We start from the raw sequence: 27,098 nt of genomic DNA, 5'->3' as shown, positions 1-27,098 counted from the left end.
GATGTCTATGGTGTCATGCATCTTTATTATATATTTGTTGTTTTCAGTTGATTGATAAAGATGGAGAGAGGCAGAGGAGGAGGAGGAGGAAGGAGTGTGGGGGGCTCTGGCCTACACAGGAGCATTTACTCCCAGTCCCAGCAGCAGTATCATTATCCTGCCTCCTCTTCTCAGGCGGGCTGTATGGAAATCCAGGAGCTGGCCTCCAAAAGAGTGGATATCCAAAAAAAGAGGTTTTATCTGGACGTAAAGCAGAGCTCTCGAGGCCGTTTCCTGAAGATAGCAGAGGTCTGGATAGGAAGAGGCAGACAGGACAATATTAGGAAAAGCAAACTGACTCTCTCCTTGTCAGTAGCTTCTGAACTGAAGGATTGTCTGGGAGATTTCATAGAGCACTATGCCCATTTGGGCCTGAAAGGCAGCCAGAGTCATCGGAATGATCATGCTAATGGCAAGGAGCAAGATTCAAGGAGGCGACAACACCATCACCCACCATCTCCTCCAGCATCAGTTGGATCTGAAGAGCATCTTCACAGCGTCTTAAAAACTGAATACATTGAAAGAGACAATAGGAAGTATTACCTAGACCTGAAGGAGAACCAACGTGGACGTTTCTTAAGGATTAGACAGACTTTGATTAGAGGGCCTGGCATGATAGGATATTTTGGTCACAGTTTAGGGCAGGAACAGACTATTGTCCTTCCAGCACAGGGGATGATAGAATTCAGGGATGCTTTGGTCCAGCTCATTGAAGAGTATGGTGAAGGAGACATAGAAGAAAGGCGGAGTGGAGGTGATGAGCCTCCTGAACTCCCAGAGGGGACTTCCTTCAGGGTGGACAACAAGAGGTTCTACTTTGATGTGGGGTCCAACAGGTATGGTATTTTTTTGAAGGTAAGTGAAGTGAGGCCTCCATACCGTAACACCATCACTGTCCCCTACAAAGCATGGACAAGATTTGGGGAAAACTTTATCAAGTATGAAGAAGAAATGAGGAGAATTTACAACGGCCATAAAGAGAAAAGAATGGATATCAGAGGGGACAGTGGTGAAGAACAAGAGGGTCTTGATTAGAATGTGATTCAACAGACCAAGAAATAAGAGAATTGTCTAGTGGTACTGCTATGTAGTGGCTGGAAGAAGTTGCCTTTCTTTTTGTAAGTTCTTCCCTCTTGTTAGATATCTCGTATATATATATAAATATATAATACTATAAGGGTCTGGTTTTCTTGTTAAATTATGCCCAACAACATATCTGTGATTTCTTACACAAAGAATTAACCACCCAATGATTATGGTACTTAAATCTTACAAGACTATGAAATCATGTATAATGGCACTAAAACTGTTGTGACAATTTAAAGAATCTGTATAAGGTTTGTGTTGCGGTATAACATGATACACATGTCAGGTGAAATTAGTATCTCCTAATATTAACCATAGAGCGTTTATGACCAAAACAGATATTTAATTTTAAATGGTTGTATAGGAAAAGGTATCTTTAAATGAATTAACCTGCTGATTACTTTATGGCAAAAAATGGTGGTGGGGGGATGGGGATTACTGGCCAGTAATTAATTCCATGTTTACCTAATTTTATGATAACTCAGTAATTTAAATGTCGCACCAATATAAATCCATTTCTGAGTTAACAGATTGTTCCAAAATAATGTTGATCATAAATCTTTCATTCTGTATGGATGTGAGGAGAGTTTACAAAATTTCAAAAGCTATTTTTATATTTGTGGGGTTAGGGGGTTCTAGTGAGTTGCTGTGATGTAGAAACTTGATAGGTTGTTATGGTTGAGATTGAAATTTGAAATAAGGAGAATATGTATGAATGTAATGTGGAAAAGTATTAGAATAACTTTTGTTTTTCCTTTGAGGAAATGCTTTGAGAGATTTTGGTGCATCACTTAATTGATATCAAGCAGATTTCTGTGGTTTCACTGCTACAGTTGAAACATTCAGTTGCAGCTATCAGCAGTTCCTTATGAATCATGTCTTAAAAACATTTTATTATCCCAAGCCATGATCTGCACTTTTTTTCTTTTGTTCAAGCATGGACCTCTAGCCAAACCAGTAAAAACACATCTAGAGACAGAATTTCCAAACAAAATAAACATTTTGTCTTTAACACATACTCACACATCCACAAAATTACTGGAGAGTTTGTGTGGATTATTAGAGGGCTAGAAGGCTTGTCATGAACAAATTATTTTTGTTTACCTAGCAAAATCCTTTAATTCTGATAAGACTGCAATCCTATACACACATTTTGGTAGCAAGATTCTTTAATACAATGGACCCAACTTCTGAGGAGACATGCCAAGGATTGCACTGTAAATCAGAAATTAAATTAAGGCGGAAAAGTTTTGTCTTCAAACACCAAAGCATGTACTTTAGACCTTGATACTGTGTAACTGCTTCTCTCCTAAGCATCTTATTTAAATATACAGAAACATATCCCTCAAAGTTCTTTTCCATCAAAGAAACTGCAAGTTTTTGCCATCTTAAATACAAATAATAGGTTTTTTTCACATCCAGATGTTCTGACACCCTAGCAAAATTGTTTCTAGCTTTAATTCTACTCTACTTGCCATTTCCATTTCAATGCCCTATTAAATGTATTCTGTAATCTCCTGTGTGTTTGAAAAGAGGAGAGCACAGTCTGGCATTTCGTTTAGTAACAAAATTGTTGAAATACTTTTATTTATAAACAAAAGGAAAAAAGTGCTTGCACCAAAATCCCCAAAGAAACTTTAGAAATGTGTGTTACACTTGTGACAGAGAAAAAGAGAAGTATCGACTTTAATTTCACTGTTTTAGGTGATTTGCCCAATATATGAGAATTGGACCTACCGAGTATTTGGTACCCATGTCAAGCCTGAAACTAAGAATTCTTAGGGTGCCATCCAATGCATCCTTAGACGGAAAAATGCCTTACAGTCCCCAGCATTCTTCAGCCAACATTGGGAATGACTGGCCAGAGATTGCTAGCAGTTGTGGGAGGTGTTTTCCTATCTAAATGTGCATTGAATTGCAACCTAATTTGATTGTTTTAGTTACTAGTGCCCCACTGGGCCACAATAAATTATATGAAGGATCTTGGTATAAACGAGTACTAAAAGTACTTCTAAGGGGTAAATTAGTAATCTGAATGAAAGTGTACTGTTGTTGATTTGATAGTATAATTATAGTGAATTGTCTAAGCCTAAATTACCATACTGCTGATTTGCTACTGCACATCCCAAACCCTGTTGTAATGGTAAAATTGTCAGATTCCAGAATATGGAATCCATGAGTGTAGGAATTCCTGATGCTCACATTCTCTCAATTCTCATTTTGCTAAGGGCAATATCTCCCATCCCCCTCACAATATGCAACGTGTTCCATTTTTTAAATGACACCATTATCAGTCAGTATGCTTTTACTGGATTTTACCCCTGTTGTTAAAAATGTTGCACTTAAATATCCTGTTTTTTTCATACCAAGTTGGAACAGATAAAAGTATATCGACTGTCTAATTATAATTTAAAATGTATTTCCTTCCAAGTTTTTTTTAAGCAAAAGGTTGTGAAATGCTATCTTTACAACTTCAGTCAGAATGAAGATTAGTTTACACACTTCTGTGTGCAAGTTTCCACCACTGTGTATCTGGATTTCTGTACTGAGCTAAACATCTAGTACTCAGTTTTGAGTATTGCCCGCTTCTGCTCCCCTCTCCCTGTAATGTGTGTCCTTCTGCCACTAATCAAGGTTTAATCTTCTCTACACAGGCACAGGTTGCCATCTTCAAATTTAATGCACTTAAATGCATATGTGAGCATCTGAGACTGACTACACATGAGCCTTAAAGTTGTCATCTGCTAAATATAGTGGATATACTGGTATGGGCTTTTCCACTGGAAGTAATTAGTTCTGTTCATATCTTCAAATCCAAGGGTTATAAATCAGATTTACAATGCTAAGAGCTAAAATGGTAATTTGGAAAAGAGTTTCTCTTTACGTCTGGCAGTACATCCACAATTTTGGAGAATGGCAATAACATGCTAAGTGTTTGCAGAGGGATCTGTTAAAATGTAAAATATTATTTGCACCCCAAATATGCCATGTCCCTTAAACTTGAGAAAAAACACAAGCTTATTTGCACTAAAAAGCGTGGCCAAAAACAATTATAGGAGGGCAGGGTGGATAAAATCAGTTTGTACCTCTTGAATAATTTGTTCTCATGAGAGAATTTTACATTAAAGCCCTGACCTCTCTTTTAAAACTGTATGGTCCAGACAGAAAGTCTGTCAGTTTTGTGATTTCATAATAATGCACTTTATATTTTATAAATAACAGAAGCACATTTCTGCTACTTGTTTGGTACAGTGTGTTTCAATATAACAGAAATTCTGAAACAGTATTAAATGACCTTCTGCATGCACGTATGTCAGTGATATATTGCAAGGACTAGATCAAATTATGTTGGCATGATGGAGAGCTGGCACTACATTGAAATTTATTTCCAAATATCAAGAACCACCTGTGTTTCAGAAAGCTTGAGTCCAGCTCTCGCTGGATTTGTGTAATCAACTTTTTTGAAGCACAAGCAGACTTTCAAATGTTTTATTCATGCAACTAATACAGATATGGATTAAATAACTATCATATCTGTAGTTTTGCAATGTCGCCACATAATCTTTCTACCTGCACCCTAAAAATTGAATTTAGGATATAGTCCTATGCATTTTCAGGCAGAAGAAACAGTCCTACAATTTCCAGCATTCCCAGCCAGCCATCTGACTGGAAATTTCTGGGAGTTGTATCATTTTTGTCCTGTCTGAACATGCGTAGAATTGTCCTCTTAGGGGACAGGATTTTATGTGACTTACAAGATTGGTAGCAGACCAGTTGTGCTAACTGATCTCATATATTGTAGTTTTTCTTTCTTTCTTTCTTTTTTGCTAAAATACAAATATATAAAGCTATTACAATAGCATATTGATATGAGAGAGTTCCATGATTCATATAGAATTAGGAAGTACCTTATACAGCACATCACACCAATTCTATAAAACCTAGGAAATTTTAGATGAAAAATTTTCAGGAAAAGCATATTTGTTCCTACTCTCAAAAGAAGGTAATGCATCAAATCTGTCAAAGCCTGACAGATTTAAAAACTAGAACTGAAGAAAAAGATACTATTTCATATTAGCAACAACATAATGTGTGCTTTATTAGTGTTAAAACATAATTTTTCTTAATAATATGCTCTTCTAAGGGTCAGTTCACTCTGTTCTTTTCTCTTACATGTGAGGAATGTTACTTTCATAGCATCTTTAAAGCATTAGACAAATAAAAAGTTGTGCTAGCTTAATACCATATATGTTGCCACTTCTTGGGTAAGGGGGACAATTCTCTTAATATCAACTAATATAGCATATTCTATTAAAGTTCCTATAATATTTATTTAGGTAGGTTTTTGAGTGATATATTATGAGACTGTAGCCTTATGAGATGGAAATCATACCCTTTGTGTTACTGTTGTTGGACAATTAATTTGTAGCATATCATGTCCTATACTTACTTGCTACATGATCTTTCATATTCAAGATAATGGGTTCTTTCCTTAAAATGATGTAACTGGTCTCAAATAACTGCAAGCAGAATGTAAATCATAACACTGACCTATCCTCTTTGAGATGCCTGCTCAAATTCACTAAGTTAAAAGAAGCATCCATACCAACAAATCAAACATGGCTGATGGTTACTATGGTGATAGCATAACTTTTTCCAGCCACCTCTACATTTCTCCACATGCTCTTGCCCCAGAGCGATTTGAAACTGCCTGTATATTGCAGGAAAAGTACAGCGTGAACTGCTCCCAAAGGATTTAGTATAGTTGATTACAGAAATTAATGTTTACAGTGATTGTACCGCTAATGTATTCATATTATTGTATGTTAAGCAGTTTGCCATGAAATATCTATATCTCAGTCCCTCAATTAAAAAAAATCAATCTAAAAGTCAAGTTTTTATAAATACAAATATCAGATAAATATTTAGTTTGTAGAACTATTTAATCTAGTAGTTATCCCACTAGTTCAAAATAATCTTTAAAATATTATTGGATTGTGATATACAGCACAGAGAGGCAGGCCCTCTCAGTAGAGTTGAAAGGATAATGGCAGGAAATAGTAAAAAGATTTCTTAAAATGTGAAATAAAGTTTGTAAAGGATATGAGGGCGTAGGTATCTGTTATACCTATGAAAATACAACATAGGAAATCATAGCGTCTCATGTAATATTTGAATTGCAGTTCTCATACTAGCACTGATATTTATGTGAAACTTAACTCAAAAACAGACATAGAGCTGTTTGGATGGCATAATAAAAACAGGCTATGGTGGCATAAGCAAACCACTGTGGCTTGTTGTAAGTTGCAGCACATGCTAGGCATGATTTGCCTAATTGTCACCTGGCTGTGGCTTATCATGGCTTATCATGCCATCTAAATGAAGGTGGCATGGCTTGTTGGAAGTTAAAAAACTCCTTGAATAACCTGGGTTCAGATTATGCAATAAGTTGCAGCCAGACATTGATTATGCAGATTGAACCCAGTATGTGTCATGGCTCACAACAAGCTGCAGTGGCTTTTTTGATCATGCAGACTGGATCCCTGCTTAAAACTGGCCTTTTCATACATCATTCAAAATCTCCACATGGTATTTTATTGTGGTGGGGATTGGTAGGAAGGTTTGATAAAATATGCTTGTTAGTGAAATTGTCTGCATTCTTTATTTATACGTAAATGGTTTTAAGCTTCATAGGAAAGAGAACTGGCATAGTTCAGGGTACTGATCATCATTTACTAATAACATGGTTAACTGAAACTATAGCAATTTGTGCAGTGGCTGTATGTTTGTTTGTATTGTTTAGTTCCATTGTAGATCATTTGCAGTGTGGGTATAGTCCTACCATGCTGGTACAAATTGATATGTACAATTCATGTACATATTAAAGGTTTTGTATTCTATTTTCTAGATACTGTCTGATGTAACACAGTTTGCCCATTGCATAGTTTTCAAATCAGTGCAGGAGTCAGTTTTTTGAGGGACTTCAGGCAAGACACCCCCAGTGCCTCCTCCCCCAGTGAGTCTACATTCTTGCCCCCATTTTCACTACCCAACTTTTGCTTATCTTGCGCTTTCTCACTATAGTTACTACCTGTTTGCTTGATAGGCAGAAAGCCAGTGAGTGAGTAGGCAATGTTATTTGCTGCTTCCCAGTCCTCACCATCAGTATTATCTGAGGTAAAACAGGAGGCAGGCAAACAAGAAGATTGCAATGGTGAAAAGTAGGAACAACTCCAGGGGGCTGACCCCTGCTGGAATGTAGGACCTTAGTATTTGTCTAATCATACCTTCCATTGATGCTAGCCCTGTTTATTTCCTAAATACAATTCAGTATTGAATTGGATTAAAATAAGGTAATTTATTTGGTTAAAGTGGATTGAAAACAGAGGACATTGTTTTCAAACCAGCGAAGTTTAGTTCATGGAGCTAAGCCAGTGTACTGCCAGACCAGACCTACAGATTTCTACTTTCTGTGCTAGAAAAACACTCCTTCTGTTGACAGTATAGCATAATAATCAGTATTGTGCTATAGGGCCCTCTTTAAGCACATTTTTCCTCGTGCAGATAGACTTGGCTCAGCTATCATCTTTCTCATCCTCCAAACTATGGATGTGAACATCCTTCCCTAACCAGACATGCTCCAGATGTGTTGGTCATGCTCATTAGAGTTTATGGGACTTGCTGTCCAACACATGTGGAGGGCACTAGGGTGGAAAAGGATGGTTTTGATGTTTGGGAGCAAGCAGTGTTCTCATGCATTCCCTTTGCCCCTTTCATATTCAGCTGAATGAGGTTTCTGGCAAAAGGCTGGATCCTGATTTGAGGGTGTGTGCACACTGTCATGTGTTGATTTGGGTGCAACAATAAATTGCATTTGACTAAAAACTCTGAAGTTACTCATTAAACTGAGTGCTCAAAAGGAAAGTGAGAGGAGGAGCACAGTGCTTGTCCCCGTTGTCCAACGCATACTTTAGAGTCAAATGTTTAACAACTGGATTTCAGTCTTAAGACTTAAAGTATCTCAACTTTAACAGTAAAATGTACAATCCTTTCAAATAGTTCTGGATTTCCCACTGGTAAATTGTACAATAGATTCCTGTCATTAGTGCTTCATTGGTAACATTTGACAGCTTACCAACAGAAATATTTTAGTTAACTTCTGCAAGTAATTATAATCAAATCTGTATGTATTCATGTGACTGATAAGCAGGAGATTTTCAAATATCTACACGAAATGTTCAGCCCTTACAATATTATTTGAAAGACTTCAGTTTCAGTGATAGGGGCTTCTCACACAAATGGATTTTGCAGAGGTCTTGCAAGATGCAGTTCATTTTGAGAACAATCCGAAGTGTAGGTTTTTGCATTAACCCTACTTTCAGAGCTTGTCTGAGTCTTTGCAAATATTTATCTGCATTCAGAGATAGATACGTTTATTATATTTCTGATATTTTTACTTCCTATTTTTAATATGGATGCTCTTAAAAAGTATCCATGTATTTCAAGTTCAATGATAAAGCTGTCCCCAAAGCCTGGATTTCTTTCATTTTTAATATAAGCTAGAACATTTCAGATAAAAACATTATAAACACATCTTAGTGGCAATTGGTGCATACTGTATGACTTCAGTATATCTTATTTCTTTTTAGATTCTAAAAAAAGTGAAAAATTAAATTATTAAGATGTGTAAATGGCAGGTTTTCACTAACTTAAATCTGCAAAATAAATGGGAACTTCACTGTGAAACAAAAATCATAAGCTTTCCTTAGTTTTCCACTTGCCATTCCCCCTGCTTCTGAAGCTAAAAGAAAAAAAAACAGTTCAATTGAAAAGTGAATATAAGTGTCTGCTTCTGCAGTTTTGCTTCATGTGAACATCAGAGCATACAGGGCTCTGGATCAGAGTAAATATATTAGTGTTATGTACTAATGGTGTCTGTGGCAGCAGTGAAGCTTCTGGTACTGATTTGCTGAGCTGTGATGATGTTGCAGAGGCTGAGCAGCTATGCAGATTGAATTGCAGAGAGGGCCTTAGGACAAGGTATTTTTGAGGCAGGATTGCTGAGAAGAAGAAAATAGATACTGGATGATAAACTCATCTTAAGTAAAAGAGAGAATTGAATGGGAAGCATATCGAAAGAGCATATTTTACAGAAAAATGGTCTGAAGAAGCAGTGATTAGGAAGGAAAGTGTCTCCTTGAAGGCTCAAAAGAGAGAATCTCAGGAGGCCAAAAAGAATGGGATCAAGGAGAGGAAAACTGGATGAGGAAGCTCTGCATGGGGAGCCAGGAAGAAGAAAGAAGGAATTCTAGAAGCAGTGGCTCTATGAAAGGAGAAATGGAAGTGAAACACAGGAATGAAAGGAATTAGAGATTTTGTGCAGGAAGTGTCTGATGGGTAGTGACTCACTACAGTTGTGTCTTAGTGTCTCTAATGTAGATTATATATAGTTTTTGATGTGTATCTATATAAAAATATATTTGAGCCTTGGTTGTTTCCGAGTTTGTAAAGTAGTTCTACAACACATAGCTGAAATTTCATAAGAACATATTTCAGCACATGCTAACTACTAAATTCTGCAAATAGAAGATTTACATATATCCAAATGTTGGGCATACTCCTTTGCATAACAATGGCTTGTATTTCAGTCTGGAGCAACCTACCCTTGATTAGGGCACGAGTAGGGATTTCTAGTGATTCCTTATGCTTGCAGGATCCACATTTTTATTTACCAGTCTTACATTTAAAAACATAAACAGTACATTTAGCATTAAGCAGAAACTTTTCTAAGCAAGGTTATATTTTACTTTTCCCATTCCTCTAATTTTGCATATGAATCGGTTGCAGTACATGCACGCCTGTTAAAGAATGGCACTGCCCATTCAGGACTTCAAGTAAAATCTGGTTCCCATTTTTAGCTTCCTTTAAGATTTCATTAATTCATTCAAAATATGAATATGGTAAATCTATATTTTGTTAAAAAGGATCATGTTCTCTTCCATGTAGCACCCAAATAAGGCTGAATATCAACAACTGTGTTCATAAAGGGAAATCTGTAGCATTGTGACAGGCCTGCCCTAACTCTGGCTGAACTAATACTAGGAAAAAAAATCATGTTTATTCCAAAACAGCAAAGGTGATGTGCATACATGTGATTTGATTAGCATTGAACTCACCTGAGGAGAAGGAAACAAGATGTGTTACCTCCATATTTCAAGACTGTGCTATTCCTGAGGTGTGATTATAGCTGTAGAAGAGTTTGGCAATCATTTGGCTTAGAATTTGCTATACTTGGGGCGGGAGGGGCAGTGCTGCAGCAGAAATTGGTATATAAGGATGCCTTATCTTACCAGAATTATTTAGGTCTACCCTGCCTCAGACCACATGTGAGAAAAGGCTTAATTATTTTTGTTAAATAAGGAATCTGCCATTGTTCTGAGATACATATTCCCCGATAAACATCAATAAGCCTTAACGTTTTTGCAATTGAGGTAGGTGGGTAACAAACTAACAATAAAGAATGTTAAGAAACATGACAGTGTTCTACCTATTAATTAGAAGAACATACCTAAGTAGAATGTATACATGTTTGTGAGTTGCTCATTTACTAAAGCCAAATCCTATCAAGTTTACACAGGAAAAAAGGCCTACAGCTTCCAGCAGTTCCCAGACAGCTGGGAGTCGTAGCCTTTTTTTCAGTCCAAGCTGGCATAGGATTGTGCCCTAAAAGCTGGTAAAATAGATGCCCTATACCTCTCTAAAGTAGCCACAAAAAAGTAGCAAAATGTGAATGAATGTTAGCCTTTGAATATTTTCACACATCTGTTATATAATTATACCAGATCTGATAGTTTTATTCTTGTACCTTCTCTTGTGTCTTGCTTTTTCTATTTCTCCCTGGAGTGCTGGAAAAGACCATTAGTATCATTAATCTAGCACTGAGCTAAATGCAATAAAATGTTTTGACAACATGCTTGAATGCAATTAGACTTTTTTGGGGTTAAAATACCATTTGTTTTCAAACATATACTAGACTTCCCCAATGTTCTTATTGCACCTACAACCCTTCATGCTATTTTTGAGGCCCCCAACTTTCAAGACTGTTAGCTGTGTTCTGGAAATTATGTTCAGAATTCAGTAAGTGGCCTTAAGCGAGTTAGCATTTTAGTAGCCTTCCAGAGTATTCTGAAAAGAAATGTGTAGCATTAATCAGGATTAGCAACAACCAGATGTAAAAGAGAGTGGCAGTTCCCTTGAGAGGGAAGAAGAAGGAAGCAGTGTTAATTTTTCAACCCAGTCCTTTAATCCTAGATAGTAAGTTTTATCTATATACATATAGACATAATTTATATCCCACCTCTCCACCAAAAGTTTGCATTTATAGTGGCAACAGGTTTGTACAACAGATAAAACAGAAATATGCTTGTTCTTGATGTGCATTTTGTTTTGTTTAATCAAGCATTTTTTTATAAAGTGTCAATCTTGTAATACAAATTAGCATTGGCTCATTATTTTTTCTTTTGGATCACTGTTTTTGATCACCTTCCTGTAGGAAAAGCTCTAGATAATGACAAGTATTTCCCTTCTGGATTTGTCTGACTTCTAAATAGTTAATTTTCAAAACTGATTTTTGTTAGTTTTTAACATTCTACTTCTGGACGTGCATATTATTTCCTCAGTAGATGGTAGATCAAAACAATTCCTAATATCAGGTAGTATTTGATTAAGATTCTTGGATGTAATTACAAAGAAATGGCATAAAATGGTCCTCTTCCTCTCCATGCATTCCCACTCCCAAAATTCATAGCATGTCTGGACTGATGAACAAGAGAAGCAATAATTTTACTACTATAAATTGTTTTTAGACCTAACTTAATAATATACAATTCCAGAGGACTGCTACAGCAAAAAACAACAAAGAGGCCTTAGGATTTTTTTAATTCCCTGTTCCATGGTTAGAGAGTGTGCTCTCACCTAGGACCTAGAGATCAGAGCTCTGGCCCCCTGGTGCTCACAGATGGTACAGAAAGAACCATACTGCTGCTTGCCAACATCAGGAAAGGGGTAGAAGGGGGCATTTGCAGGGGGATGGGAAAAGGAGGAGTCTAGGGAGGCAAAAATATGTTGTATCCTGGGCCTCCTTCCCACCCCCACTAGATGGGAGATTGCCCAGCCAAAATATAAAGCAAGAGGAGCAGGGAAGTGAATATTGCACTGGAAAGTTTGGAGGGTTATGTCCATCTCCATCAGCTTGTGCCCTTATTGTAGCACAGCTTTCATGGGAGAACCTGCTGCATCAGTTGGATGAAGTGAACATCTGAATGGTTAGATTTATATATCCTGAGTATGGAGTCTCACAAACTGAAGCCAACTGGTCAACCAAAGCAAGAGAAAGCAGTAGGCATATGACACTATTGTGAAATCACAAATGAATCTAGAAATGAGTTGATAATCCCAAGTTCCAATGAGCATCTCTGCCACTGCTGTCTAGTGGCTGCTGGTGATAGAAGGGCACAGCGTAATCAGTAATATAAACTAGCACTTAAAGAAAGGCAGTTACTTTCTGTAGTTAGCTACACATTCCAAGAAATTTTTGAGACCAAGTTCTACAATGTCAAATTTGCTGACTTGATGGCTTAATGCTAAAGTAGAACATTTTTCTTAGAGTATTGGAAGTATGATTCATTATAGCATGTTTTAGGCAAAGCTGAGTGATAGTATTTTAATGTCAAACCTGTATCCATTTCTTCTTTTGTGCTGAGATTGACTTCTGTTTGATTTATTTAAAGATCTGAGATCTGCCAATCTCCTAATGTGATATATGCCATCATTTGTCAAAAGCATTATTGGCAATTTATGAAACATGTCATATTAGAAGTTGTTCAGAGGAACGAACAATTGATGGCATTTGGTTTGGTTATAATGTCAACTGAGTAGATACAGGGACAGAGTTAGGATCAGACTGGTTTGTAGGGACTCTTTTTTGGTTTTGGGCATCTGTTAAATTACCAATGGCTAGCTACTTCAAACTAAGTGGCTCAAAACACCTAGATACATTATGAACAATCAGGAAATGCAATATTTAAGTACACTAGGTAAAGCAAAAATCACTTACTCACCTCACTTTTCCTACTCCTAGCAGCATTCATATTACCTTACTGTAGTGTTTATGCTGTATTTTCACTCTGTGTGAGGTAATTGTAGGTCAGTGCATGGACAATTCAGAATAATTTATTTGGCATCCAGGCATTAGAGGAAATATTGCTCATACAACAGAGCTTTAGCACTGCTAGAAAAAATGAAATAAGAGGATACACCTGTTTTGAAATGGGGAAGCTCAACAGAATTTACATAAGGAAAATCTGATCTATCTATTTGATCTCCCAATCCAAAAAAAGCATTTCCACTCATATCTAAAGTTATTTTTCCAGCATGAAAGACCCATTTTGTAAATGGCTGTTCCAGTGAATGCAACGGAACTACCAAAAGTGGAGTATACCTGCTTGATACCACCCTGTAAAAGGCCACCTTGTTCTTCCAAAGTAATAGCAGCTTTTAATAATGCTTTACACCAGTTGGCCCAGAACAAAAATTAAACCAATTGGGCTATCATTTCCTGGATATCCTCAATATCATCATCACCACCCTTTAAAAAAATATTATACTTCCAACCCCCATGTCCATAGGCAAGCAGTAGGGTCAAGTTGCATAGTTTTATGCCGAGATAAGGAATTTTGCATTTGAGTTCTTAAAGAATTTTGGTTGGATGCTATCCAGATCCAGCGACTTTTCGGTTTTTAATTATATAGAATCCAGAAGCCTTGCATGAAGCCATCTCAGTGGCAGTAGGGTACTTCTTCGGTAGGAACTAGTGTGCCACAAGCTTCAGTTCAAGTGCAAATGAATTTTAAGGAGTACAGCCCTGTCTTAACTGACAGCCAGAGCAAATTGCTGGGCCTCGCCATCTTTCTTATGGGCAAGGGCCTTAGGAGACTTTGGTTGACCTTTAGGATGAATTTAGGATTCTTGCCAAGAGTATGGCATTCCTGGCTGTGGCTCCATGCAGGTATTATAGACTTGTACCTGGAAGCATTTCCTGTTGTTATATTCCCAACATTCCCATATGTTGAATATGGGAATATATTCCCAACATACTCTGGAGTATATTCCTAACATACTCTGAGAAAGTAATTCTGCCTTGGTTGGCTTAGCATATTTTCATTAAAATTACTGTTGGTCTTGGACTGAGGTGACTGTGCCACAAGCTCTGATTGATAGTCCAAAGCTCCAATAATTCACTATATTCCAGTTCTGCTATTGTCCCACTCTCCTACAGCATTTTGGGATATTTAAAATACACTGTAGGTAATAAACTACCAGGCCCTGTCTAGCCTTCTGTCCATATGAAAAAGGAACCACCATTACAGTCTTCAGTTGCTCTCCACACAGTCTTTTCCTCCCTCCTCAATGTCCTTATTACCTACTGTTCTGACCTCCTCAACACCAGGGAATGACATCTTCATACTTCCCTTTTTAGGTTTTTCTGGGAAACCTGAAGGAATCATCATCGGTGTCAACATACCCTCTAGCATGGGCCTGAGGTACATGCCAGACACATTAAAAAGAATCAATAATAGCTGTCGAAAGACACTGAATAAGCACACACACAAGTTCCCAACATTTTATGCTTAACTGAACTACAGCAAAAAATGTGTCTCAATAAGTTTTATTCAATATCATTAAAACTCTTCCCTTAATTTCTTCAAAACACACTGAAAATTATATTCAGCGGTATGTGTGTCAGACACATTCTTCCTCCTCTTAAGATTCTAATTAAGCCTACCAAAACATCCCAAACTACTCAATAATTCCTTACAGGGGACATTTCCTCACAGGAAAAACTCAACTGATCTTTCCCTGCCTCCCTTCTGTACTCTGTGCCTCTGCCTGACACATCACCTTTTATTGTAGTCCTTTTGTTTCTTATCTCTGGAGGCCTTCTTCAGGCCCAGCTGTCCCCAGTTGTTTCTGCCAGGATTTTTGGAAAGATTGGGGCTGCACTGCAAGCAACTCAGCCTTTGCCACATTCAGCATTGCGTTTGTGCCTGTCTCATGAATCATGGGTCTGTAATGTGCTTGCATAGACGTCAGTAATGTGCATCTCTGTCACAGCCAATTTCCTTGAATTTGGATGGAGAAGGCAACGACTTGCTACCCTTCTTAGAAAGGGCAATATTCTGTGCAAACAGCAAGTTCTAAAGATTGAACAGGGTAGTCCAAAAGGTAACCAACTACCTATGCTAATAAATTGTTCCGTATCACTTGTACAGTTATTAATGGCTCAGAACAAGAGGCAATCAATTCTTCAGAACTAACTCGCCCCTCAGAACTGGTTGCCCAGATCATACTGCTCAGAACTAATTGTTGCCCAGAAAACCAATGCCTGAAACAAATGTGCAGTGATCATGTGTCACTTACTCACAATTGGAAGTTCTTCTCACACGACAGGAAAAAAGTAATGATATGAGATTGGGCAGAGAATTTGTGCAGGTACTGGCAGCTACATTCCTGTCTGAACACCACTTAAATTGGGTAGTAGTGATAGAAGCTGCATTTTTCCTTAAACAGAGGAGTGTTCAGTGACCAAATTCCTTTTGCCAAACTATATTATAGCTAGTGAGGTGAGAATCAGACTAGCTCTGACCTCGTAAAAAATAAAGTGTCCGAAATATGACTCAACTTAGTTCATTCCGAAATGATGTTAAGGGAGAATTGCATAAGATGGCCGCAATGCAAGCTGATGCAGAAAATACTGCTTGTCTACTGGGAGACTACCTTCAGTGATCATTCTCATGATGATTGCATTCACATTAGACATTTTTCTGTCCAACTTGGCTTCCAATGTAGCTGCTACATCAGCTTCTTTCTCACTATCATGTCTGTTCCTTGAAGCCACTGATCTCACCACATCCTTACTAAAGTTCTTAAATACCCATCCAAGGCCAAACTAATCCCAAACTAACACCTGTCTCTCTTACAAGCTGCTGTATTATTTACTACCCTTGCACTTTACCTGCTTCCTTCAAGTTTTTCTGTTTATACAAGTGTTAGAGACTACTTCACATCCCAAATGAAAAAGGGGAACTGTTTGGGTAGTGACATTTGCAGATAATTTTTAATTTTCAAAGAAAACAGAACAACTACAACAACAATAAACAAAGTTTACACTGCCTACTTCTTTGAAGTAGCAAAACCACAGTGTGGTTGGTTCAATGGAATACCATGTTCTATTTTGAAGAGTTCTAGTAGTGAACCAGTGGTGCATCTCTAGGCTACATCACTTAGACATGGTTCCTCTTTAGTTGGTTATTTAAATGTCTTTATTTATATAAGTTTATTTACATAATTTAAATAAAGAAATTATTTAATTTCTTTATACTTGATACTCAGTGGTATAATGTGTGAAATGACTCCATTTAAAAGGTTGTTGTAAAGAGTTGTCGTCTACGTAGTTGTATTCAGTGCAAGTTGTCATTTCATGAGGCAAAATATGTCTTTTACACCTCAGTAGAGGTGTAAATTACTACACTGACACATAGATAGCATTTCAGACTCTATAGTCCAGCAAAAGGAAGCTTATTGTAAAGACAGTTGCTTTGATATACCAGCTAGTATGGAATGCCACTGCTAAAATTACTACTTTGCAGCAGCATAGTTTGGCAAGCCTTGTAAATGAAGCTTTCTGGACTCATACTTGGTGTAAATCCCAGGCCAAGGTAGGCACTCTGGCATATATGGCGACCGTTATTAATTTTTTGTTAAACAGAATTGTTCAATTAAAATTCTTAAGTTTCTGCAAAGTTTTAGAATGCAGAGTAAAGTATTCTTATGGTTCTCCAAACACTTTTGGAACTTGTTCTTTAAGGTTACAGTTGTCCTTTTTTATAAGTATTTACAAGTCTACTCCTTTTCTCATTCTTAATTGTTTTTTTGGAATGTTCAGGGTAGAGGGTGATTTGAAGATTTTGCATACTACACAAATTATCTACTCTTAAGGTCTCTGACATAATACTTGAGTAACTGACATAATCTATCACAGAAACAATAAAACTAGCACCCCAGGCAGTGCTAGAATGATTATCACTTGAGCCACTAGGACAGATCCGGTATGGCCATTCTAGGAAACAATATCCTCAGATCCACTCAGCATGCCCTCAGAGTAGCAAGACAGCTGTTTTTATTAATTTCATTTTTACAGTTTGTACTTCCATAGCACCTCTTCATTTTCTTCTGAAAATGGGGTGCAGTTTTCAGCCTTCCTTCCAAGATATGTAAAAATATGGATATAGTGTTTCTGGATAATGGCATGAAATATTTTGAAATATTTCACTGCTTTTTATTTTAATGTATTTAATATTTGTAGTTTTTCTATACAACTTTCCCACAAACATTACCAAGGCAGTATACAACAAATCGGATAAAACAAAAATAATTGGTAAGACTTGGTTTCTTGAGATTTTCATATACCTTCATGTTGTTTCATACATTGCCAGTTTGATTTTTCATGCTTGTTATTCCCTGAAGGGCAGGGAATATTAAGAAAATGCCTGTAAACATGAAATCATAGTTTGCTTAATTTTTTATTTGAATCAAAATTAAAGATGAAGTTTAGTAATAGTGCATTAGTAACCTATTTCACTGTCACTTTATTGCTCTAGTCATTGCAAGGTAAACACATGTAATAGTCAAATAAATACTTTGAAAGCATAGCTGTGAGCCTGTTCTTAAAAAGCATAGTCCCAAAATGACTCTCCTGCAAACCCCATGTTAAGACATTGTTAGAGCCAGCCAATTTCGCAGTTCTTTAGGGAACCTTCAGTTAGCCTGCTGACTTCATGGCGATAGAAGCTCTGGAAAGACTTGCTTTAGAAGACTGGTACTTTTGTTTTCCAAATTGTCTTCTAGTGATGTCCACTGACTTGTACTATATTGTAAAACTATATACAATGTAAGTTGTTTGTACATAATTGCAGTCTGGACACTAGCACTGAATATTTCTTTACACCATGGAAAATTGTAATATGGAGCACATTTGTGCAGTCCCTGTGTTCCTGGCTCTTACTTTTACTCTCTTAAGTACCACAACAGTCTAATTTGGTTTGGGGATACTAACCTAAACCATGGTTTGGTTTGGGATACTAACCTAAACCATGATCAAAGCTAGCACTTTAAGTACTTGTAGTCACTTTTCTTCTTACTATACGGAGCACTGCACTTTTATAAATACTAGCACTGAGTTTTAAACCTATTGTTTCCCCCTGCCCCATTTTTGTGTAGTCTTTACAGGGTGTATGTTTAAAATAGGTAGTGGCTGTATGAGGATAGTTTTTCATGAATGTGGCCACTGCCTGGTGCCTAATTATTACTTAGCTATATGTTTAGGAATTTTATAAATGGATGAAAAGAGGGAGGGAGGGGATGGATCTAAATTATCTTTTGTAACTTTAAAAATTTTCCTAAAGTGCTGACATCTAGACAAATCTGTCTTTAGAAAAGCCCCACCCATGTGCACATGCTCACCCACATGCAAATAGGCTTTCAGGAACACCAAAGAAACCAGAAAAAAAGTTTGAAACAGAGAAGAACAGCTCAAAAGCATATATTTCAAACTCTGAACTATATTAACAGCAGAGTGTGAAGTTACTAATATGGTTTCACATGTAGAGTTCTGTACATGTAATATCTGGTCATGGGAATGTTCACCATGGTTCTTATCACAAGTAGGCAAGAAAGTAGAGAGACAGAAAGATACCCACGTATTGTACTCAGAGTTACAGCCCAGCATGGGCGTCTGCATTAGTACATACGCTGCATTAGCCATTGCAATAAGATAACATCCTCTTGTCTGTAAACTAGTTTTACTCATTGTAGTTTCAAGTTTAATTTTATTAAAGCAGGGAGAGGCAAAATGCATTTGAAAGGATAGATATAGCAATCACCAGGTTTATTGCTGCTATGTGGAGTACTTTGGCTTATGGAAACTTCACGGATGCAGGGAGGAAGTTGCTAGCATGATTCCCATCATGAAATGTCTATGGCTATCAGTATAAAAAGCTGACTCTCTGTTGGACTATAAAAGACACTGACCCAAAAGATGTTTTGTCTATCTTACATCCTTGCCATCAACCATAAAATGTACTGGCTCTGTGTTATCTGGAAACCTTAAATGTGGTGTTTACTTTGTGCTGCTAAATCTTGTTAAAGACATTACATAGGAAAAGGAAATCATTTTCAAAATGCAGCATATTAAAAAGTAAAGCAATTTGCCTCTGAATACAACTCATATCTAGATGTCACTTTATAAATGCTAATGAGATTATTTGTAAAGATCCAACATATTAATATTCTTTTAAGTACCCCTGCATCCTCATCCAGCTAGCATAATGCATATATAGAAGCTGGCTTCTGTTTATGCATTCTTTCCTGGATTGAGAACTACACACACAAATAGGTGTTACCTGTTCCATTCATGGCAAAGTCCAACTTTTGAAAGTGCCATATATAGTTTTGTCACTGCATCAAGAATCGTGAGTGCAGCCCTGATGTTGGTACAGAACCAAGTGGTGGTGGTGGTACAGAACCAAGGACTTGTTCTAGGATAATGGGGCCAAACAGAGAGCTTCTTGATTGGAGACTTAATGTTAAAATGTTTAAACAGGAACTGTAATGTGCACTCGGTCTAAATAAGTTAAGTTTTGGTCATCCCATTTTATAGCAGATACAATCTTGAACAAACTTTTAGGAATTTTCATGTTGACTCTAATAAATGAATTCTACTGGAACAATAATTAGATATAAGTTTTTCCAGATTCTGAGCATTCTATACACGAATGTTATTGACTACCTGAGAAAAGAACTAACCTATGGAGCCAATCCTAATCATATTTAGCCAGGGGAAAAAATTCTACAGCTCCCAGCATGGTTCAGGTAGCTATGTTAGTTGAGGAAAGATGGGAGCTTTAGAACCTTTTTTCCATCTGAACTTGACTAAGATTGTGCTCAACATAGATGAACCATAGTAATGAGTATATTTAGTCCCTTTGCAAATTCTGGTAGCAAACAGTACATACAAGCACATGCATGCACACATTTGCACACATATTTATGTATACACAAATATGAATAGCAGCTTCTGGAGTCAGTGTAAAATCTACTAGAAGTCTAATAATTTCCTCTCCTCCAAGATCATATACAATACAATATGATTCACAAATAGCCTAAGGTGATGAATTAAATTTAAGGGCAGAATCCAAAGGACTGTGCATGGTATCCCTGCCCTCTGTCCTGCCTTTGTGCTGCAGTTTCCGTAAAAAGCTGCTCCTCAGAAAAGTATATGTATAGGCCTCTCAGTATCCCATTCAAGCAGTTTTATCCAGGCAGTTTGCTAACCCAGTTTTGTGGACCATGTCTGTAGTAAGCTGCAGGTTGTATTTCATTTTAGAGGTTTAATGGGAAGTAAAATTTTAAAAAATAGTGGTCTCCTTCAACTAGACATCTTTTCCCCAATTTACTCTTTTTTTAAAATCTGCAGATAATTTTCATGTAAAATATTTCTAAGGAATACTATGCTGCTTCTAAAAAAGTTCAGAAAGCAATTGTAATGGCACACAGGCAGTGTTTAACAATAGTTAATGGTGTTTTTTCTCTTTTCTTAACAGCATGTATAATTTTAATTATCATTTTTAGTATTCTTCCATAAATGTGTAACTGTATTTTCACAACTGCACCTATAAATCAGAGTATGGCATTACAACAGTCAAGTTAATAAAAAAAATCATGTGCATAGCAGGTAGCGGTTTATCCTGTGTGTGTATTCTTCCCCAATGGTACTATTTTTCAGTAGGATATTCTTAAACAAAAGGTGTGTTAGTTATGGCATGAAAAATCGTAAATGTAAATGAGTACATGTAATGCTAATTAAAGGAATTTTCTTAAACTTATGTGATGCTTAATATTTTTCTTAGAAAGTTTTGTTCTAAAGGTAGATCACTGTTCTGAAGGATGTTGGTCCTATGGAATAAAAATAATGGAAATAAAATGCATGTGTTTCAATTGTAGACATGGTAAAGAATTAAATGTGAACTTACTGTACAATACTGACTCTGTTTTCAAACAATCTGTTTTGCTGTTCTGTCGTTAACATATTTAAAAAAGCAAATGTACTGTAATTTAGCACTTTTTTTCATATGTGCCCTGTTTTCTCACTATACTAGAGATACAAAATGGCATAGGTATGAAACATGTAATCATGCCTGCATGAATACTTTAGGGTTTGTGCTTCCCTTGATGTGCAAGACTGGTCTCTGTAGAGATCATCTTAAATGCAGAACCCTATCTATCTGTTGGCTTATTCCAGTACCTTACAGAATATCAGAATTATACTTAAAGCAAATTAAAATTCAGGATCTTTTTACATGATCTCCTTTTCTAAAAGATAAGTAATAAATACTTCAAGAGCAAAACTTGCAAGAAAGGTCTATCCTAAGGCATAGGTCATTTCATTTGAGTTATTAAAGTCTATCCCAATGGTAAGTTCACATATGTGTACAACACAGTCAAATGTATGGGCTTTATATATGTGTTCTCTGCACACATGGCATTAAACAGGTACATACATGAAAACAAACTTTCAGTACCAAGCACAGAGGGATCACACCTACAAATGGTATCCTAGTTGCTTTACCAGGTGTGCTCACTCTGCTTGTGTGCCTGAAGACAAGGGAGGACACCATTCCTACAACGCTTCAGCTTGAGTGCTAAAAGCCCATGAGAATCTACCTGGAGACCTTGCAACATACGTGACACATAAATTAGCACAATTCCATTATGAACATCACCAAACAATGGATGAAGCACTCCTTGCAGTCATGATGCTGAGGCTAGTAACTCTTCTTGTGCTAGGATAAGAATTGGACGCGAGATCCTGTTCATGTGTGTTAATCACAAAAATGGAATAGCAAGCACATGCAAATATACAGTGGCTACTAGCCATGGTGGCTGCATGTTACTTCCAGTATCAGGGTCAAGTGTTTCTCATTACCAGCTGCAGGGGAACACTGGCAGAATGTTGCCATTGCAGTGAAGTCTTCCTTGTCCGAGGCATCTGGTTGGTACTGTGGGAGCAATGCTGGAGTAAGATAGGCCTTTAGTCTGGACAAGTAGGATTGCTCTATGTTCTCATATTATGTTCTCATATTAAAGACCAGAGATAGTTGATCAAATAGAATTGCATTTGGAAGCAAAGGACTAAGTAGAGGTTACTAATGAAAAAATGGCAACTCGGAGAGGAAGAAATGCAAATCACCAGTTGTGTGGATTTGGGCTGTGTGCTAATATGTATGAACCTTAAAGAGGATTCATCCAAATGAAAGATGTTTGAACACTTGCATAAAAATGTGGGGAATTTTTTTTAACCTGGACAAATTCTCTCACTTGTGCCTGCCTTCTGCCTTCTGATTTAGAAGGCAATACTATGTGCTTTCTCTGACTATGTGGATGAGCTCTCAGCCAGTATAATGACACACAGCTTGATTAAGTAAATGGCTTTCACTGAAGGAATAATTATGTTTTGGGAGGATATCAAGTGATTTGAAAGTTTTGATTATCTAAGTAATTTCAATATAATCTGACTGTCACTTGAGGGAATGAGCCAAAAATTCACAGTTAATTCATTTTTGGCATTAAAGTTTGCCTTTTAACTAGGCTGGGGTTGTAAAGATAGCTGGATTTCTGAAAGAGTTCTCCGAAAATGAAGATGGGATGGGAGTCAGGAGAACATGATTTACCTTTAGAGGAGTAGGTATGTGCTGTACATTATCAAGCTTGTAGACAACATTATTTAGCATCTGAGAATCAGAAAAGTAGAATATCACAACAGAATATATAAGGATTTTATGGGACTGTCTTTAGAGGAAAATGACAAAAATACATAAGAGCCATTCTTGCTTCAAATCTTGTATAAAACTACTGCTTGACAAGAGAGATTTGGTTTCCAAGATCCATGAACATGAGCATTCTAGGTGATGGTAGGGTTTTAAGCAGTATAAATACAAGTAATGGAAACAGGATAAGAATATCAAAGCAGTGAGATGAAAAGTGCCATAATAGATGGCACAGAGAAGTCACATGACATGGTTAAATAAGATAGTAACAGATTAGAAAAAAGATGTTAAATTGACTTGTGTATTTCTAGAATGGAAGTGGGTAGACACTGAGGAAGCTTCCATGGGAACAATAGATGAGGCATAAATGAAGAAGATTGGAGCTATGATGGAGAAATGGGTGGAAACATCATGGGTTGGATACAAACTTTTATCTTTCATAAATCAAGAGATTCCTTCTGTCCTTGGAAGGCATTTGAGTCAATAGAGATGATCATGCTGATGAAAGGTAAAGATAGGCAACTTCTGCCAATTACCACCTCTCAAATTGTTTGGAGGGGGGCAACTCTCTAAATCAGAGGTGTAAATCAGAGGTGTAAAATCTCAAGGCCACAAACCAAAACGTGGTCCCACTGCCCCCACACACCAGAATTCTTCAGATGGTCATATCTCTGTTCCCCTGACTGTTTGGTGGTTTCATGAGTTTTGCACTAACCTCCCACACCATTCTGAAAATTTCTCTTGCATCTTCTAAGGCTTCATTACTGCACCTAAGAACATTAAGCTAAAATAAGCTGACATTCTGGCCCCACTCACTTTGCAAATCAACCCTGTCCACTGCTGGAATTTGCCTGCCCCAGAGCTTCTCTGAAATGCAATTCAACCCTTGGGCTTAAAGAATTTCAATATCACTCTCTAAAGCATATTTTCAAAGGTCACAAAAGGCTACAAAGGAGAGTGGCAAAATGTGATATATGTGTGCATTAACGTGCCCACACTGAGCAAGGGCAAAATGCAGATTCAAGCCTATGTATCTCCATGTGGTCCCTCTTAAATCCCAGCAGTATGCATTTGCATCAATTTAAAGCTGCTGTTTGCAAGAAAAAATTATCAAAAAGGAATAGTTTGGATTTCCAGTTAGCTGGTGAGGTTAAAGACTTGTATCCTAGGATATCAGACTAAAAACCTACCAAATGGTAAATTATCCTATAGTCCATTCCAAGTGTATTCACAGACTGATTAATGCTTCCAGGTGTCTCTTCCATGTTCCACAACATTTCTGCAGCTTCAACATACAATAAGGGTAAAAAACAAAACAAAATATTGAGTTAGTATAACTGGGTATCTAGAGTTCTGTATTTAAACCCTTTAATAGTTTGTCTCAATTTAACTATATCTTTTAAAGCGCTTTCAATGTTTTTCTGTGATTCCAACTGTCCACACAATATTTGGAATATTTTGTGCTAGGGCCATGTAAATATCAGACCCTGAATTTCAAAGAGGGATGGAATAAGCCAACCCAGAAAGTCCCTGTGTTATCCTCAAGATGCTTCTAAAATCTACAGCATACTCTAGTATTAACAGGGTGTTCAGATGTGACCTGTCCTGTACTGTACGCAGAAGTTCATTGATCAGTGACTGTATTGTACTGTATGAATAATCATAAATTGCCTTGTATTGTTTATAATAAGACTGTACCACACAGATTTCCACGTTCCAAGTTTGTCAGTAATGCATGTTGACAGTTAGGTCCTAAAACTATGTGGTGCTATTCTTCCATATCCAATGGTGCTTTTGTGGATGCTAACTGCTGACATGCTGGGGAGAGCGGGAAAGCTTGAGGTTGAAAAGTGTCTCATCTGCTCATACAAGTAAAAAAAAACCAAAACCATTATTTAAAGTTGAATCGTTTCACGGTACCATTGACAATCCTGTGTTTTATATGTGTGTACTTTTTATTGCGTTTTTCAGCTGATTCTTCAAAAAGCAGCTCTCTCACTTCTGCTGTGAAGGGATAATATTTCACTCAAACAACAAAGTCTTCATGTTGACTTATTAGTCATTATTTGTCCCTGAATTTCTATTTGAATCTAGAGGGTATTGGATCTGTTTATGCATTTTTTGGAAGTCCCAATATTTGTGTCCTTGATTCACACAGTCATAGCCAGGAAGAGACCTGAAGGCAATCACTGAAACACCTTTGCTAAAGCAGGATTTTGTATTTGCTAGTATTCCTAACTGTTATTGTTTTGTTTATAATGACCTAGAGGGCTGTTTCACACATTGCAGATTGAAATATGGCTTTGCCACCAATATACCATCAGTCAATCATGGCTTCCCAACTAGTATACTGTTATAATATGTATGTTTGTTGCATTCATGCTTAATAATTTTAGGTGTGCATCTTAAGGCACGTAAGTGTATATCTGTAAAGGTGCCAGGTGAAGTGATCTGCACTAGAAACGGAATATGTTTCAATGTGAACCATGCCAGTGTTCTTTGTAGGCCAAACTTGAGGAATATAGATTGATGTGTCTTCAGCATGGTCTGTTTGAGGCAAAACTGAACAAAATTAATTTTAAAAGCATTTGGATTGACTTCAAACTCAGTATGTTAATGCTGGTTGCATCTGTGTTTGATTAAAAAAAACCTGCACAAATCTATACATGCTACAGTCCTGTTTACACTGATGTCCATATGCCATTGGAGAAAGGAAAGCTAATTCTATGTTTGTCCCAGTATCTGAGTTCAGTCAAGGATAGGAAGAGCTAGATAACATGATTTGACATCATGATTAATAATCACTAGAGGACCTACAATCACTTGGAGTCTGGCAAATCAAAATATTGTAGTTCTGTTTCTTATATAGATCTCATCTGTATTTTGAGGGGACTGGAATATTCTTTGTTTATCAACCATGTGCTTACTTGAAATAATTGCTTGTTTATTTTTAGAATCACTCTGTTTTCTCCCAGAGGCTTTAAGCAGATTGCAATGCTTTAAAATCCAAACTTGGAACATTGTTAAAGGTTTGTAAAATATTACAGTAAAACACACCCCTAATTCTAGCTATAAATATCTCAGAACTGGAATGTCAATTGACAGAACTGGCTGGCGTATGAATGGCTCTGTTTCCAAATGTGGTGGAAATGGGGGAGGCCGCTCAAAGCTTTGTGAATGAAGAAGCAAGGAAGAAGCAAAGGAGTGAAGATCCGTGTCCCTGGAAAAAGAGGAACATAATGCTGCCCTCCTTCAAATTTAGTGCTATCAAAACAACTCCTGACATTGTTAAATAACTTTAGAATGACATTTGTGCTGTCTGTCTTAGAGCTATTCCATATAAGAGACGAGCTGAGGTGAAAAAAAACCCTGTACCATTTCAGACTTGAGAAGACAACGGGGATATATCATGTATTAATGCTACCTCATGTAGAAAGTTCCCTAAATACGGTAACTTAACACACCTGGGAGAGCAATATATTAAACCTTTCATTGTGTACTTACTTATTGTATGATGAAAATTGCTTTTCTTTTTTGACTTTACAAGAGAGAGCATTCAAAAATACACTTCTGCTTGCATTCTTAAATAGCATTGTCCAAATCTCTACCATTTCATTTTGTCTCATGTGTAGAAAAGCATGTTCTTTATTCTATGAAAAGTGATGTCCAGTTCTACATGCCTCTTCACAAGGTGCTGTAGTCAAAGAAATGAAATAATGAATGACAAGTATACAACAATAGGCTGTAAACATGTGAAGCTAACCAGATCTCAGCACTTTAAAAACAGTTTGTTTCCTCTTGTGCTGTGCACACTTCCTAAAGATGCAAACATCTTTGTCCAACTAGATTTCCTAAATTTTCATTTTTTCTGGGATTATTTTTTAAATAATGAGCTGCTTTTTGGAGTAAGACATAAATATATATTTGTCAGTTTTACAAGTCTATTTACCCCATTATCAACTGAATTTACATATTGTTGTTTGCCACTGTTTGTTCTGTCTTACAATAAATTGCTTACTTGTCTAGTCTTAA

The 27,098-nt window shown here is 36.9% G+C and overlaps 1 protein-coding gene across 2 annotated transcripts in view; it reads left to right on the top strand.

Moving 5' to 3' along the window:
• PURG (purine rich element binding protein G) overlaps positions 1–27,098 on the top strand; it is a 28,345-nt gene extending 1,247 nt beyond the window's left edge. Inside the window, exon 2 of one of the 2 annotated variants that reach the window (XM_044418898.1) lies at positions 175–27,098. In XM_044418898.1, coding sequence (XP_044274833.1) covers positions 184–1,074 — 891 coding nt within the window. In that variant the 5' untranslated portion in view covers positions 175–183 and the 3' untranslated portion in view covers positions 1,075–27,098. Of the gene's footprint in view, positions 1–47 lie in introns of both variants that reach the window. The other variant, XM_044418897.1, reaches the window with a different exon arrangement.

This window comes from Varanus komodoensis, unplaced genomic scaffold, assembly GCF_004798865.1.
Source record: "Varanus komodoensis strain SLA01 unplaced genomic scaffold, ASM479886v1 scaffold94, whole genome shotgun sequence".
Lineage (NCBI taxonomy): Eukaryota > Metazoa > Chordata > Lepidosauria > Squamata > Varanidae > Varanus > Varanus komodoensis.
This window is presented reverse-complemented; position numbering and strand designations above follow the sequence as displayed.